General features: G+C 36.5%; 2 protein-coding genes across 3 annotated transcripts; both read left to right on the forward strand.

The window, feature by feature from the left end:
* The first annotated feature begins 7,054 nt into the window (after positions 1-7,054).
* Positions 7,055-10,717, forward strand: LOC107719532 (carbonic anhydrase 7-like). Its single transcript, XM_016526957.1, has 9 exons — positions 7,055-7,079; positions 7,191-7,263; positions 7,399-7,425; positions 7,569-7,739; positions 8,408-8,559; positions 8,876-8,977; positions 9,085-9,157; positions 9,672-9,838; positions 9,963-10,717. The coding sequence occupies exons 2-9, from the start codon at positions 7,191-7,193 to the stop codon at positions 10,155-10,157; spliced, it is 960 nt and encodes a 319-aa protein (XP_016382443.1). The 5' UTR covers positions 7,055-7,079; the 3' UTR covers positions 10,158-10,717.
* Positions 10,718-11,575: 858 nt separating this feature from the next.
* Positions 11,576-14,976, forward strand: LOC107719517 (carbonic anhydrase 4-like). Of its 2 annotated transcripts, none has more exons than XM_016526946.1 (9): positions 11,576-11,725; positions 11,881-11,979; positions 12,092-12,118; positions 12,225-12,395; positions 12,550-12,701; positions 12,784-12,852; positions 12,965-13,037; positions 13,628-13,791; positions 13,953-14,976. In XM_016526946.1, exons 2-9 carry the CDS (start codon positions 11,907-11,909, stop codon positions 14,190-14,192), a joined length of 969 nt encoding a protein of 322 aa, XP_016382432.1. In that variant the 5' UTR covers positions 11,576-11,725; positions 11,881-11,906; the 3' UTR covers positions 14,193-14,976. The 2 variants fall into 2 exon arrangements, with proteins under 2 accessions (XP_016382432.1, XP_016382426.1); XM_016526940.1 differs by having other exon boundaries at positions 11,576-11,714; positions 11,907-11,979.
* The last annotated feature ends 2,337 nt before the right edge of the window (positions 14,977-17,313 follow it).

Below are 17,313 nucleotides of genomic sequence, written 5' to 3' on the forward strand. Positions count from 1 at the left end.
ACAGTGTTACTAACTGTGAAAATGCACCATCACAGTCTCTACCCTACAGAGGAAATCTGTATGTTTCATAATCTCCTATTTGCATACATAACTCTGCCTTGATTGACAAGCCCATGTGCGTATTTTACTCATGTGATGAGTATATCATTTGTTCTATCTTACTGTCATATTACTGTCATATTGTCTAGCCTCCATCTCCCCTATATCCCTCTCTCTTTTCAGCCTCTGTGTCCTCTTGTATCTTTACCTCCGGCGTCTCTTATCACACTCTTCTCTTAATCCTACAGATCTTAACCAAATTCCTTTGGCAGCAGGTGCAACGGCCTTGTGACCTGAGTATGTGACTACGTACACACGCGCCTCTGCTAAATCAGTGCAATCAGTAAAGTGATGAAAGATGCTACATTGTTTGCCATTGTGACATTTTTTTTCTGTAGCTGCTCAGATTCCTGACAAAAATTTATTTTGACAACGTGTTCCGGCCGCAGCAGCCTCTGAACAATCGCGTGGTTTATTCTTCCGCTGCTCTTATCGCAGGTGATTGTTCATTTGAAATGTATGCAGTAGGCTATTGTGTGAGCCATAAATAACTGGAATTAGAGAGCTATAATTAACCAGCTGTCTTTTTCTCCATATTTACCTCAGGTCACGTAGGAACAGCTGAGCACATCCTGCAGCCGCCGACCATTCAGGGGCCCTAATCTGAAAATTATGCACAGTTTAAATACAAAAGCTGTTATTTTACTCATTATCAGTAGGAAAAAGCAATGCAGTTTAATAAAAAAAAATATTGGTACATTATTGATGTATTTTGTTGTTAAATTACGGAAAAGGATGGACTGTCTGTAGATATATGGACAATATGTTTACCCTTCTTAAAAAAAAGTTGGTTAGCTGGTCTCATGGCCTGACTAAGCTGGCTATGCTGGTGTGTTATGCAAGTTTTAGAGGGATTTTCAGCTAGTTGACCAGCTAAACAAACAAACACCAGCTCAGCCAGGCTGAAAACTACAACCCCAATTCCAGAGAAGTTGGGACGTTTTGTAAAAAGGCAATAACATCAAGAATCTGTGATTTGTTCCTTCTCTTTAACTTTATTTAATTGACAAAAGTACAAAGAAAAGATTTCCAAAGTTTTCACTGACCAACGTAAATGTATTTTGTAATTTTGATTTTGATGGCTGCAACACATTCCAAAAAAGTTGGGACAGAGGTAAAATAAAAGTGAAAAGATTATGCTGCGGTGTTAAATATAGCCACATGGGCTCAGGAGTACCTCAGAAAACTGCTGTCACTTAACACAGTCTGCTGCTGCATCAAGAAATGCAACTTGAAACTCTGTTACTCTAGGAGAAAGCTATACATCAATTCTATGCAGCGATGCTGCCGGGTTCTCTGGGCCAGAGCTTGTTTCTGGAAAAAATGGATTTCGAGTTCTCAGTCCCAAAGACCAAAGGGACCATCCAGACTTTCATCAGTGACAGATGCAAAAGCAAACATCTGTCATGGTATATGAGTGCATCAGTGCAAATGGCATGGGTGACTTGCATATGTGTGAAGGTACCACTGACATGGAGGCATATATTGGAGTTGTACAGAGAAATATACTGCCGTCAAGATGATGTCTTTCATGGGAAGTCCATGGTTATTTGATCAAGACAATGCCAGCTCTCATTCTGCATGTGCTACACCAGCGTGTTTCTGTAGACTCAGAGTGAATGTGTTAGACTGGCCTGCCTGCAGTCCAGATCTGACTCCTATTGAAAATGTATGACCAATCATGAAAAGGAGAATAAGACAACGACAATCACAGACTGCTGAGCATCTGAAGCCTTGTTTCAAGAGAGACTGGACAAAAATTTTGCTTGCAAAACTTTAACAATTAGTATCCTCAATTCCCAAACAATGAAACATTGTAATTAAAAGGAAAGTTGATGTGACAGTGTTAAACGTGCCTCTGTCCCAACCTTTTTGGAGTGTGTTGAAATGTTTTCTTTGTACTTTTGTCAATTAAATAAAAGTTAAAGAGAAGGAACAAATCAGAGATTCTTGATTTTATTGCATTTTTACAAAACGTCCCAACTTCTCTGGAATTGGGGTTGTAACTATATCAACTGACCACTAGCTGTGTTTTAAAGAACATAACATTTGTTTATTTTTTTTTATTTGTTTGCATGTTGATTTATTTATTCTTATTTATATTTTGCATTATGTTTTTATCTATTTATTCGTTTAAGGGAATAGGTCCCCTAAAAATGACAATTCCTTCCTCCAGCGAAGTTGTCGTCTCACATCAAAAAACACCAACATATCTGGGTAGAACTGTTTTAAACTGTTTTTGCTGGTAAACGGGGCTTGATCTGTGCATATTTCTCTCCTGATTTAGATGAGATGACTTTTTCACTAAAGAAAGCAATATTATATATATAGAGGACTTGAATTTTAGCTGAAAGCAATGATATGAGTATAAAAATGTAATGATGGATTAATTTATTATAAATGTGCAGCTTTTGAGTGTTTTATCAGCTGTTAGGACTCTCATTCTGACGGCACCCATTCACTGCAGAGGATCCATTGGTGAGCAAGTGATGTAATGCTAAATCTTCTAAAGCTAATTTAAAACGATAACTCATCTAGCTTGGATGCGCTGAAGGTGAGTAAATTTTCAGCAACTTTTCTTGAAAGACAAATAGAATAAACACGTTTTTCACATGCTGGTTATTTACCAAGGGTGTCAATAGTGGAGGGCGCTGCATGTTTAATCAAGACAAGTTGAATAAGCAACAGTTTAATGACAGGTCACACACACCCACAAACATATTTACGGGTCACTTAAAACCTGCGCTCCACTGTGCAAAACAACCATTGAAACTGCATGACCTTATTCCTTTTGTATGCTCATATATACGAAATGAAAACAATGAAAGAGGAGACAAAGAGAATAATAAGTCCAGGCAAAGCTGTGGGTTTGATGCCAGCTTACATAACTTCATTTTACAACACTGTTGTTTTAAAGCACTGTGGCTGTGATGGAAATAGAACAAAAAAAATAAATAAAATGAAGCTTTTTGACAACAAACAGAATACAGAGACATAATGGTTAATAAACTCAAATGTTTAAAAATGAATAATGGATCATGTAAATTTGATGTAAATGTAATTAATATAATCAGTATAATTTAATCATCCATCCATCCATTCTTCGAACTTCTTGCGTTAATAATCAAATATAAATGTAACATGATCCCATGACAAATTTTGCTCAGAGAGAAGGAACCCTTATAATGTCGACACGGCTCATTAAAAGCCACAGCCCTACAAAAATGCACAGCATCTTGTGAGATGAGATAGCTGGTTCATTGACAGTTTCAAAGACATACTCCTTTTTCACAATATTTTCATGACTCTTTATGACTTCATGACTCCAAAAAGAAGCTCCAGGCTTGTTATGTTGGCATGGATCCCACTACAGGCAGATGTTTTCACATGATTGATATTGTGAATGTAACTGTGGTATGCAGTTCCAGTGTACATGCTAAGTAGTCACTGGATTTCAGCTCAGGATTTTTCTTAAATATTTATGGCAATATCTAACTGTACTGTTTTCATCTATATTATTTAAATATTTGCACAATTACCAAAGAGTTTAATATGTTTTGTTTTTCCTATTTACTTTGTCATGATTTTAGGGCAAGACTGGGAGGAATTTTTTTCTTTTGGCTTTATAACCTTTTGTTTGGTAATTTGTAGCGTGCATGTAAATTGTTTCCAGGTGTGTCTTGTTTTGTTAGGTAAGTTTGTTAAAGAACATTGTTTCTCAATTCTGTTCTTCCAGGGACACTTTCCTATAGAGTTACCTCAAAAACAAATTATTGTCTGCAAGTTTTCTTAAAATGTACAGCCAGATGCACAATTCGGAACTAAAGTTTTAGGAATGAGGATCTCTGTTGTACCCATATACTATATATTATAGAAGTTTTTTTTTTCTTTTAGAAAGCAGAATGTCTTATAATGTATTCTAAGGGACGACTGTGAGGACCAAAGTGAAGGATTTAATTGTAGAAAACAGTGTACTCCATGAAAGCTGTTGGATTACAAATTTAAGAGTCTGTCTTAAATCTACTGATCCTATGTCCTGACATACAATCGCCTGAAAAAAGATGAAATACACTGTAAGATGATGACATCAGATCAATGATTCTGTTAAAAAGAAAGTTTGTAGCAAGATGTTCCTTCACGGTGCTTCACGATGCCATAGAAGAACCTTTTTGTCTAAATGGTTCCATAAAGAACCTGAACCTTTCTGTTTCACAAAAGGTTCTTTGTGGAAAGACATTTATTATTCAAAGATCATACAACCCTCATCATTAGTGACATTAAAACCCATTTTAGGCTTAATATTAAGTAAAGTTTAAATTAGAATGCTTATATCAGTAAGTCTCGAGTGATGCAGTAAATATGTTAAAAGATTAGTCTGAAATAAATGTAGGCGATTTTAAATATATTACTTTTTACAAGGGTAAATTTCTACATATGCCATATGTCATGCCATTGCATCATTAAACGAACATCTAATAATGGATAAAAGTGTTTTTGTTTTTTTTTTGCCCTCACTCTTAGACTCCATAAAGGCTGCACTCTAAAAAATGCTGGGTTAAATACAACCCAGTGCTGGGTAAAATAGGGACAAACCCAGCAATTGGGTTGTTTTGACCCAGCGGTTGGGTTAAATGTTTAAACGTTTAACCCAACCTTCTGGGTAGTAACCCAATCGCTGGGTCAAAACAACCCAATTGCTGGGTTTGTCCCTATTTTACCCAGCACTGGGTTGTATTTAACCCAGCATTTTTTAGAGTGTGCTGTGTAATTTGCCCCCTGACTAAACATTTAAATGATCCCGTGAATGCACTTAAAGAATCCAGAATCGAATCGTTAATTGAATTGCATCGAATTTAATTGTGAATATTCTCAAATCGAATCGTTCTGAATTTGCGAAAATTCAAATCGATTCGCTGTTTACCCGAAGATTCACAGCCCTAAACATTATGGAATATTTGAGATTTATTTGTTGCTTGCAAAAACAAACAAACATACAAAGATACATTTCAATGGCTGTCAATGATGCTATTAGAATGGTGGGGATCACAGCATCTGCCAGCAGGGCTAATGGGATCATGCTATCCAGAAAAACCTTAGAATTAACAATAAAATACAGGTAAGTCAGGTAAGAGGAGGTGGTGCAGCAGATAGTTTACAGACAGCCTACAAAGATGGAAACTTTTAAATAGATTTCAGTTGTCAGAAGTATCTGTAGTCGATAAGCCAAGAGACTGAAGGAGATAAAACTGATATAGGTTCAGAAAGGCATGTTTTATCTCTTCATCCTGCCATTTTCTGTTCTGTGTCTTTATGACTAAAACTGGCAAAATTACAGAAATGCATTCAAATTTGGTTTAAGAGTATATTGTATTTTTCTTTTTAAGAGCCTACTAAGAGGAGCCAAGCATTGATCAAATGTTTTTTAGAATGCACTGATGCATTTGTGGTTTATTTGTTGACTGGGAAAAAAATAAAAATAAAATAAAAATACACAGCTACCTTTGAATGGCTGTCAATGCAGAAAACTGCTCTTTAGAATCAGATAACTTCGTAATACTTGTGCAAGCGGACACATTGATGCCATGGGTGAGTCTGAAATTATGGCATTCTGGTTTCATGATTCATTCGGGAAGATTAGTTTCATGGAACATCCCAGCATTAGTCTAGATATGAATAGAAAGTATATTAACATGCATCTAATTTGGCTGAGGTGGGACACATTTGCGCTGTGGAATTTTGTGCCTACACTTAAAATAAGCAACTGTAATTACTGCTAAAGGAATACTTTCTTATTATGCAATAGCTATAGCCTATAACTATCCCACTTTTGTATCTCAGGTATCAGGTGGATTAATATAACTAATATATAACTAGATGTATACAGTACACAAAGTATACTGAATACTTCATGGGCTTCATGTTTTTGTTTTTTTTATAAAAAGCGTATTGCCATCCCTTAAAATAATGTTGTTTTCTCATGCAATTGGGTTGGATATTCATTTCTTTGCAAATGAAAAAAAAAAAAAAAGTCAAACAAGGTTACAAAATCAAGTAGGATAGTCTATAAATGAACTGATGTCATTCATTTGAATATGCGTGATATTGTAAACACCCTTTACAATAACCTCTAAAGAAGAACGAGGATGATTGACAGTAACAATACAGGCTAATGGTTTCTGTTTATATTATTCCACCTTTGCATGCTACGGAAGAATGATTATGTTTGGAATGACATCATCAAATGATGATACGGTTTTTATAACAATATCGATAGTTAAATTTAGAATTACAGCTAATAAATCCCTAAATGGGTGGTTCTTTAATGTTGTTCCACTACACTCTAAAAAATGCTGGGTTGTTTCAACCCAACTTTGGGTCAAATATGGACTAACCCAACTTTTGGGTTAAAAATGTAATGTAAAAATTTAACCCAACGGTTGGGTTAGTCCATATTTGACCCAAAGTTGGGTTGAAACAACCCAGCATTTTTTAGAGTGTACTAATGAATCCTTGTGAAACTTTATGAAAGGTTATTCAGTATCCAGGACAGTTTCAAATAACCCTTTTAAATAACCAAATGAATCTAAACCGGTGCCATTATTTCAATTATTTTGGAAACATCTGAAAGTCGACGGCTAACAAAGTTATTTCGACTCACTTTAAAGGCTGGTGAGCAAAAGCGCATTATAGTAAACTTCGTTTTCACCCTCTAGGGTTAGAGAACATGACCCATGCCGAGAGGCAAAAACTATAAGATAAGATGAAATAAAAGTGACTGCTATGAATTTTTAAGAAATCTCAGAAGATAAACAACGCCTAGCAATGTGACTAGATAGGAATGCAGTTTTTTGTCAGCAGATGAACTGATGAAAGTGACCCACCCACTGCATGTGAGCTGTGAAGAGTACTAAAGGCAGGATTCGGGAATAAAGCCAACTCATTATATTCCTGCATACAGACAGGTGAATCGAGTCAAAGAGGTAAGACCAGAGTTATGTGTGATTGATTTCATTTCTCATTTCAAGCTATAATCCAATTCAATTCTGTTAGCAGCATTGTTTCTGTTTTTAATGATGTATTGTTTGATGCAGATGATTGTCTTGCTTGTAACTTGCCTTGTTGCTCTTCTGTGTCCCACCGTCCACAGTGCGGACGCTTCAGTGGGTGAGTTTTACTGAAGTTCATATGTAGTTTTATTTTGTGTGACTCTGTTAAAGTAGGCACTAAAGGCTCTTGAAACGTTTTGATAGGAAGTTTCATTGGGTATATTTATTAATGTTGTCATTTCACCTTAAACAGAATGGTGCTATCACAAGCCAGCATGCAGTAAGTGTGATTTATTCATATGTTTATCTATAATTTTTTTTGTGTCCTAATATTCCACATCGACATAAAACTCGATATATATATACTCTATACATTTTCTGAAGTGATTTTACATTTTTTTCTGGACTCCTGATTTGTCATAGATTTTACCACCTGGTCCAAGATTGCCTCACAATATTGCAATGGATCCAAACAATCTCCCATTAATATCGTGACTGCAAGTGTTCAGGGAAATCCTAGCCTGACCTCCTTTAACTTAACTGCTTTCGATGACAACTCCACCTTCCTGTCCATCGTAAACTCGGGCGACTCTGGTAAGGATTTGCTGATATTACTTGCATTTATTTCAATGCGCATTTTACAGAATAACCTTGACTTTCTCAAGATTTGTTCATCTCTATGAAATACAGTTGCTAAAATCATTTATCAATCACTTATTCAGTGACTTCCAAATGAGGAATACCTATAACAAAACCAATCCCTATAGGAAACGGTAACATGAGAAGCATCACGTTAAAAAGGTTGCACAGAGAAGTACAAAAGTGTGAGCTGGCAAAGAGATGTAGGTGATCTACTGTTAGACAACCGAAGGATGGAAGTTATTTGATGCCTCTTTGTGTTCCATGAGACTCACTGACTATATTGGAAACTTAGACTGGCAAAAGTAGTGGTACACAAGAGTGCAGATCAATCATATGTGTGGTATATCCTGGACATTGTATCTAAAGACATCTTTAAACAGCAGAGTTAGGGCTGCTCTGTGCCTGCATAAAATTCAATGTGAAGATGCAAAATTGCATAAAAGCCAGACTACAGTAAGCCTGCTCTAACCCACCTCTGCACCTAAAGTATACAGCTGTAATTGCAGTGTAAATGCTACTTCTGAGCAGCATTAAACAGTCTATGTAAAGATCCCGAGAAAGCGCTTCTGTGCAAGCTTGGCAGTGTAAATTTGGTGTAATATGTCCAATTGTCTTCACAGTGGTGGTCACCCTGGATGATGAGAAAATTAAAGTGCAAGGAGGCGACCTTCCAGGTGTATACAACACCAAACAATTCCATCTCCACTGGGGTAACGGCAGCTCCTCGTCCGGCTCCGAACACACCGTGGATGGCAAACAATACCCAATGGAGGTATGAATGATTGAATGTTCCCTGCAAATGCACTGCATTATTTCAAATATTTCCCCTCAAAGCAGCCTGAGTAAACTCTTTAAAAGGGCTACAAAAGGGGTTTTCACAGCGATGCAATAGAAGAAGCATTTTTGGTTTCATGAAGAACCTGAACGGTTTTTTTCTTAGTTTGAATAAACCTTTTCCACTATAAAGAGCCTTATAAGGGTTCCATTGATATTAAAGGTTCTTTGTGGAACCAGTCATGCCAATAAAAACCTTTATTTTTAAGAGTTTATGTGATCATTCACTGTATGTGTTCTTATGTGTCTCATAGCTGCACATTGTAAGTGTCCATTCAAAATACAACGGGAGTGTGTCAGCTGCTCTAGCTGCCAAAGACAGCACAGGATTGGCTGTTCTTGGTTTCTTCATTGAGGTGAGCATGACATTTATTATAATATCAAGCGGAAAACACAAACCTAAATGGTTTGGTTGTGTGCACATGCATATGTATTATTATTATTATTTTTATTTAACCAACAGGGAACCAATGAAGTGAACAAAACAAAAAGCTGGGATATCCTAACATCCTATTTGACAGAAATCCGCAATTCAGGTAAACAAATAGTTTGTAAGCCTTTCGAGTCGGCAGTTCTGTAAGGGATAGTTCACCCTAAAAATCAACTTTTTTGCGATCAAAACTGAATTCCAAAGATATTTTGAAGAATGTTTCAACTGTTTTAGTGCATACAGTAAAAGTCAGTGGTGTCCAAAACAACACTGGTCCACACTGACGTTCATTGTATGGGCAAAACAAAGATTGAATAACGATAACAAGTTTTTCATTTTTGAACGAACCTTTAAATGCTGGAGTGTTTGGTTAATCTCTCAACAAATCAGCGCAAAACTGAAGACAGCCAAGTAGTTTCATTACACTTTTTTGCGTCCAAAACAACACTGGTCCACACTGACGTTCATTGTATGGGCAAAAACAAAGATTGAATAACGATAACAAGTTTTTCATTTTTGAGCGAACCTTTAAATGCTGGAGTGTTTGGTTAATCTCTCAACAAATCAGCGCAAAACTGAAGACAGCCAAGTAGTTTCATTACACTTTTTTGTATATTTAGGTGATCAAACCTCAGACATCATGAATCAAATCACACTGAACAGTCTGATTGAAGGTGTGGACAGGACTAAATATTACCGTTACCAAGGCTCTCTAACTACACCCAGCTGTAATGAAGCTGTGATTTGGACTGTGTTTAAAGAGCCCGTCAAAGTCAGTCACGACTTTGTAAGTAAAGGCAACTTTGTGGTACAGTAATTCATAAAAATCATATTCGTCTGCTACTGGATGACAACTCCTACATATTCTGAGTTTAAAAAAGTCACTCTGATTACTTTATTCCTCCAAACAGATCAACCGCTTCAGCACAACTGTCCTTTTCAAAGACGCAAGCGCTTCAGTTCTAAACACCAACAACTTCAGGGGAGTTCAGCCCTTGAATGGCAGAGTCGTGACGTCACAGGTCACAGTGGCATCTGCAGCACCTTCATCATCCACTTCATCTGTTATCACAGTACTTCTCTTGTCCAGTTTGTATTGGCTGTAAAAAATGCTTTGAACACACATTCTATAAGCTGATTTAATTTATTGCTCTTGTAAATTATGTGCACTTTATTGATTGCATTTGATCGTGGTGATTTCTGTAATATGTTGATTTTTGTCATTCTTACATGGAAAAATAAGATGTAAATTAGGGGTTAATGACATGAAGGTATTCCTATTTTTACCAGTTGTATTTCTATTTAAGTGCAGTTTTAAACACACAATTTATCATCTGTGAGTCCTTAGGATATCAATTATTATTATATATTTTTTTAAATCTCAAACTCTTATGCTGCCTTCACATGCTATTGAGAGGCGTTCACGTCTAATTTCCGATTAGGGAAACTCGTATTTACGATAATTTCGAAAGCACGTGAAGGCAGCATTAGTTTAGAACAGCTCAAATAATACAGACTCCTTATGTTTTAAATGAACCTCCTGTTATCTGCAATTTTATTCAACAGTAGGTGATTCTATAGTATTTAAGGTGATATGTTTCAAATGTCTAAAGCCTGACAGCTATTAAAACTGAAATAATAAATGTTTGCTGTTTAATAACAAAAAGTCTCCAGTTGAGTTCTGTTTATGTATATGAGGGTTCAAAAGACCGATCAAAATGCTTGTGTGAATACACGCACACACACACACACACACATACACACACACACACATATATACAAAGTTTGAAATCTTTAACATTTTTTAATGTTTTTGAAAAAAGTCTCATACTCATCAAGGCTACATCGTCGCCTTGGAATTATAAGGTTCTATCTGACATTTTTGTCAAAATGGAGTTATTCACATATTCTTATTCTGTGACAACTTATTTACATTATGTGATGTTTCTTTTGTAAGCTGTGTACATTTTGGGACTTTTTTAGAAAACAAATAGGGTTCTATCTACAGAAGTCTATGGAACACAAAAACTTTGAAACTCAATATCTCAAAACTGCTCAGAATGCAGAACCTTTTAATTCCAAGGCAGCGACATTTAAATACAAATACAGCAAACACGGTAATATTATGAAATACAATTTAAAATTGCTATGTTTCTATTTGAATATATTTTAAAATGTAATTCGTTCCTGTGATGCAAAGCTGAATTTTCAGCATCATTACTCGTCTTCAGTGTCACATGATATTTCAGAAATCATTCCATTATGCTGATTTGCTGTTCAAAAACATTATTATTAAATTTGAAAACAGGTTGAGCCACTTAATGTATATAAATCATCAAAAACTCATGCAATTGACATAAATTGCTTTTGGAACTCAGGCTATTCATCAGTATGTCTGCATGTCTCATGGGGGTGGAGACCTGCTACACCTGCTTCACCTAATCCAAACTGACCTTAATTACCCTAAAGGGCAACACCTGCTACTATTTGTTTTTGGTGATCACCTTAAGTTTGTTTGTTCTTTTAAAGCTTCTGAGTGTAAAGCTTTTTGAGTAGTTGTTCAGAGTAGGGTTATGCAGGTTTTTTTTTTTTAAATAGGTGTATATTGGCTGTATTTGGGCTACTAACCAGAAGAGAGGAATTTGATCTAATTAAGTAAAATGGTAAGCGAGCAGTGGTATAATCTACAATGGATTGAATATTTTGTAAGGTTCTTTGTTTTTGCTTGTTATAAAGTTACCTATAATGTGTTTACGGGGTGTCATACAGAATGACTGTGAGGGAAAAATATATGGCTAAAATATAAATATAAAAACAATAATATAAAAGTTGAATATCCCTTTCCCCTCTCCAAGATGAATGCTTGGTTCGGGACCTGCTTTGCAGCTTTTCTGTTGCCTGTGTCATATGGTGCACCAATATCCATGGGTACGATATGATCCTTTGATTTGGTTCGGTTCATTTTCCCCAACTTATGCCATTGAGTTTTTTTTAAAGTTACCCTAGCATGTTAATCTTGCTGTATTTGGGCTCTTCACAGCTTGGTGTTATCACATGCCATCATGTAGTAAGTCTTTCTTTTCTACTTCATAATTCCTTTCGTGGCCCTGAAAGAAAGGTCTCAAACATCAAAGTTAGTGAGCTTTGCTTTAAAGGGCTTTTCTGCATCTCAGGTGATGTTGCTTGGCCCATAATCGCAGAAAAAGACTGTAATGGAGCTCAACAGTCTCCTATAAACATCATAACCACCAATGTCAAGGCTAATGCTAATCTGACCTCTTTCATCTTCACTGGCTATGATGACGACACAACCTTGACTGAGATCAAAAACACTGGCACGACAAGTGAGTTAATGTAGCTCTTTGTGTTATCATTTGTGCATTTGCACAAGGTGAGGCTCTGCATGTTTCGTGTCTGTTTCGTTAGCTTATTGCAGCTGTACCTTCAACATGGAGTTGTGTGTTCTAATAGTGTTAAGCAATTTGGCTTTATCTTCAGTTAAAGTTACACTAGATCACAACAAAATGCATGTGGAAGGAGGTGATCTGCCAGGCTTGTTTGCCAGTACGCAGTTTCATCTTCACTGGGGTAATGGTAGTTTCATGGCTGGATCTGAACACACTGTGGATGGAAAACAATACCCTATGGAGGTATGACAATTGCACGGACTAGTACAATTACTCTTTTATTTATTTATTTTTTTTATTGATTTGTCATGTCTGTGTGTTTCAGATGCACATAGTGAATGAGTTCGTACATAATGGTTCAACTATATTGGCTGCTCTTGGTTTCTTCATTGAGGTATGTTTCCTACACTTTAAAAAAAACAAAAGGTTTTAAATGGTTTTTATTTTATTTTTTCTTCCAATAATTTGAGAATTTAAGTAACTGTAAAATGTATTTTAACTCCCAGGCCACTTATGACACTGGCAAACCAGAGAGCTGGAAGACCTTAACATCTTACCTGTCAGATATCGCCAATGCAGGCAAGTTTCGGGCAGCAAAAGTGGCAGTACTTGCCATGTTTTGCGTAACTGTAAAATTGTATCTCTGGGAATTATACCCTGATGTCAATTTTCTCCTGAAAGACCAAAGCGGTTAAATCATTGAGCCAAGACTTTCTAGCAGTTCCTGGTTTACTAACGGGTGGGCAAGATGTCAAATCTCTTCCACAAAAGCACGTTCCTTTCACAGTAAGCAATGCCGATTCTGCCTGAAAGCAGAGATGCTACTAATTAAAATTGTACCCTCTATTTCAACATTGTTGCTTAAATGACTTGCAATTAAATTTTGGAAATGTTAAACACTCACCAGACTCCCATAGACTATTTGGCTAGTTATATCATCACTGATGTTTTCAGAGAATTGTTTACTGTCAAAACTGACCACTACGCAAATCCCTTAATTGCACTTTTCAGACATGTACCCAACCAATCTGATCTTCATTATTACTTGGAGAATCGCATAAGCTTGCTTTGAACAAAACTGACCAATATTTAAATCTCTTAATTGCTTCTGTGAAAAGAGCTGTAGAAATATAACTGACGTCTTTGCAAATGCCCTTTCTGCTTCTCAGGTGATAAAGCATGCATCACTCCATATATCTCTATGGATGATCTGCTTCCTGGAGTGGACAGGACTAAATATTACCGTTATCTTGGCTCTTTGACCACACCAAACTGCAATGAAGGTGTGATTTGGACCATCTTTAAAGACCCCATCAAAGTCAGTTGGGATTTGGTAAGTTGCGTTGAGTGAGTCAAACTTTTGGGAAAAGGCTGATTTTGCAGAGTTTGTAACAGCTGAAGTACTTTTGCGTTCCTACATCAGTGATTTGTTTTTAAAGTAGCAATTCCAACATCTTTAGTTCAATAGTTTCAAACCACTTTAATTTCTATTAGATTGACCTGTTCAGTACGAGCGTTTACATCAACAAGGCAACCAACTCTCCCCTAATGGTGGACACGTTCAGGGGTGTTCAACCGGTCAACGGCAGGATCGTGATGTCACAGGTGGCTGGTACCAGAGCTACTGGTCCTATTTCCCAAACGGCATCTAGTTGGAATGTTCTAGACCTCTCTTGTGATTGTCAAACCCCTGAACCTTACACCGAGTTTGATTTAGGAAATGCATACTGGTAGAATTCGAGTGGGAGGGCTGACAATTATGCTAAGTTTTGTTTTTTGTGTTGTACATTTTAACATTGTGGAAAAATAACCATTTAATAATGATACTTGTTCCGGATCTTTCAGGCATAAAGCCAGATGCTGCTCTTTAATGAAGTGTTATGGTATCGTGCTAGTTCATGTATGCATTCATCTTAATTCCATTCCAACACTACTTGAGCTCAATTACCTTTTCATGGGTATGTATAAACTAATTTTGTTGGTGGGGTGTTTTTGAAACGCATGTTTATGTAGTTGAGTTTTTGAAAGTCTAGATTTTACTCAAACACTTGGCATCTCTTAATACTGTTATCAATTATGCACAATACCTTTAACTACAGTACAAATCTAAACGCTTCGTTTGAGTCCTCATGTAAGCGTAAACCGGAGCTAAAGCTGTATTATCTTGTTAGTTTGGCAATCCTAGTAATGCAAAGATTTGTAGGCTTCTCAATGATTTAGCAGATGTAGTTTTAACTCATTCAGTAGGGTTCTTTTTCTATCCCCCCCACCCCACCACCTCCCGCAGGAATCGCAGCTCTGGAGTATCACTTTGGTTTAGCATTAATATGTATAGTATATGAACAAGTGGTTTGGTGTTCTTTAAATGGTATAGTCTTATTTTGTCTCCTCCCCAATGTGTAACTGTTTGTCAAAACACTTGTGCTTTGGTTCAGCAAGTCCATAAACATTTGATGTTTTGGACATTATTTTAATGTATGTCACAAAATAAATAAAGGCCTGTCTTATTCTTAGTCAAGCAAGTGTTTTATTCATCAAGTTAAATGCTGTCTTTATCTCTTCATGCTGTGAGAACTTATTTAAATGGTTTTGGGTTTGTGCATTTGAGCTTTTAGTCTTCACTTCCAGTTTTCAAGTACTGGAGGTTGTGTGTGGTTTTATTTATATTTTTTAATGCTGAATTTGCAGCATTGATTTCATGCTCAAGGTCCGTTTTCAGTGTAGCAAAACAAGTTGACTGTTTTGACAAGAAACAATGACCGAGCATTTTACACTTTCATTAAAACTGAATGTTTAGTGTACAAGTACACTACTTTGTTACTCTGTTTAAGGAGAAACTTAAACACACCTGTACTTTATATAAATGTTTGACTTCATCTTGACTATGTTTTTAAAGAATTTATAGATCTAGATTTACAATGTTTAGACTATTTCTCCAGTGTTTTAATTACATTTGCAACCTCAAAGTGGGGAAAGTTACAGCAAATCGATTCACAAATTTCAGTAATTTTAGTTCTTTTGAATCTGTACTTTTGTGAGGAGCATTAAATGACCTCCATTATGCAGTTGCAGCTTCTGTTTGAGTGTACTGTAAACAAAAATCAAAAGTTGAGAATTGAAAAGTTAAGGCAACCAGCTTCAGGAAGTTTGAGTTTTCCCAACTTGTTCTCCGTTTAAGCCGGGCTTACACTACAGGATTTTTGGCTGGATTTTGCTGTCGCTGACAGATTTCCAGTCTGTGACAACCCCCGGATCGTGACCAAATCGGTGCTCGTTGCGGTCGCCTAAGCTCGTTAAGTATGAGCAGGTCAGCAACGTGATCCGAACCTGTCTCGAGCTATCACAGACGCTACGATATTTTCAAACCTGTTTGATATTATCGTTGTGTGATCATTCAGTAGGGTTCTTTTTCTATCCCCCCCACCCCACCACCTCCCGCAGGAATCGCAGCTCTGGAGTATCACTTTGGTTTAGCATTAATATGTATAGTATATGAACAAGTGGTTTGGTGTTCTTTAAATGGTATAGTCTTATTTTGTCTCCTCCCCAATGTGTAACTGTTTGTCAAAACACTTGTGCTTTGGTTCAGCAAGTCCATAAACATTTGATGTTTGGACATTATTTTAATGTATGTCACAAAATAAATAAAGGCCTGTCTTATTCTTAGTCAAGCAAGTGTTTTATTCATCAAGTTAAATGCTGTCTTTATCTCTTCATGCTGTGAGAACTTTTTTTTAAATGGTTTTGGGTTTGTGCATTTGAGCTTTTAGTCTTCACTTCCAGTTTTCAAGTACTGGAGGTTGTGTGTGTGGTTTTATTTATTAAAATTTTTTTTTTAATGCTGAATTTGCAGCATTGATTTCATGCTCAAGGTCCGTTTTCAGTGTAGCAAAACAAGTTGACTGTTTTGACAAGAAACAATGACCGAGCATTTTACACTTTCATTAAAACTGAATGTTTAGTGTACAAGTACACTACTTTGTTACTCTGTTTAAGGAGAAACTTAAACACACCTGTACTTTATATAAATGTTTGACTTCATCTTGACTGTTTTTAAAGAATTTATAGATCTAGATTTACAATGTTTAGACTATTTCTCCAGTGTTTTAATTACATTTGCAACCTCAAAGTGGGGAAAAAGTTATAGCAATCTATTCACAAATTTCAGTAATTTTAGTTCTTTTGAATCTGTACTTTTGTGAGGAGCATTAAATGACCTCCATTATGCAGTTGCAGCTTCTGTTTGAGTGTACTGTAAACAAAAATCAAAAGTTGAGAATTGAAAAGTTAAGGCAACCAGCTTCAGGAAGTTTGAGTTTTCCCAACTTGTTCTCCGTTTAAGCCGGGCTTACACTACAGGATTTTTGGCTGGATTTTGCTGTCGCTGACAGATTTCCAGTCTGTGACAACCCCCGGATCGTGACCAAATCGGTGCTCGTTGCGGTCGCCTAAGCTCGTTAAGTATGAGCAGGTCAGCAACGTGATCCGAACCTGTCTCGAGCTATCACAGACGCTACGATATTTTCAAACCTGTTTGATATTATCGCCACACAATCTTGTAATGTGAGCGACACAATGACAAGGTGGAACTAATCTAGCCAATCACAGTGCAGATGGTATAAACACTCTTATCATGCATCTTTATGAACGGACACGAAAAGCCACAAATTAATCCAATCAACTTACTAGAAATACATTTAACAAATGCATATTGTGTATATAATACCACGTTTCATTGTACCGTTTAATTACCTCCAACTCTTTCTGCAGTACTGACAGTCCTTGTTGTCCACGTCTTCCAAGCCATTGTTTCTGCCATATTCTCTGTTTTCGTGGTTTCTTCTTTCTTTCTGAT

This window comes from Sinocyclocheilus rhinocerous, unplaced genomic scaffold, assembly GCF_001515625.1.
Source record: "Sinocyclocheilus rhinocerous isolate Xijiao unplaced genomic scaffold, SAMN03320098_v1.1 scaffold792, whole genome shotgun sequence".
Taxonomy (NCBI): domain Eukaryota; kingdom Metazoa; phylum Chordata; class Actinopteri; order Cypriniformes; family Cyprinidae; genus Sinocyclocheilus; species Sinocyclocheilus rhinocerous.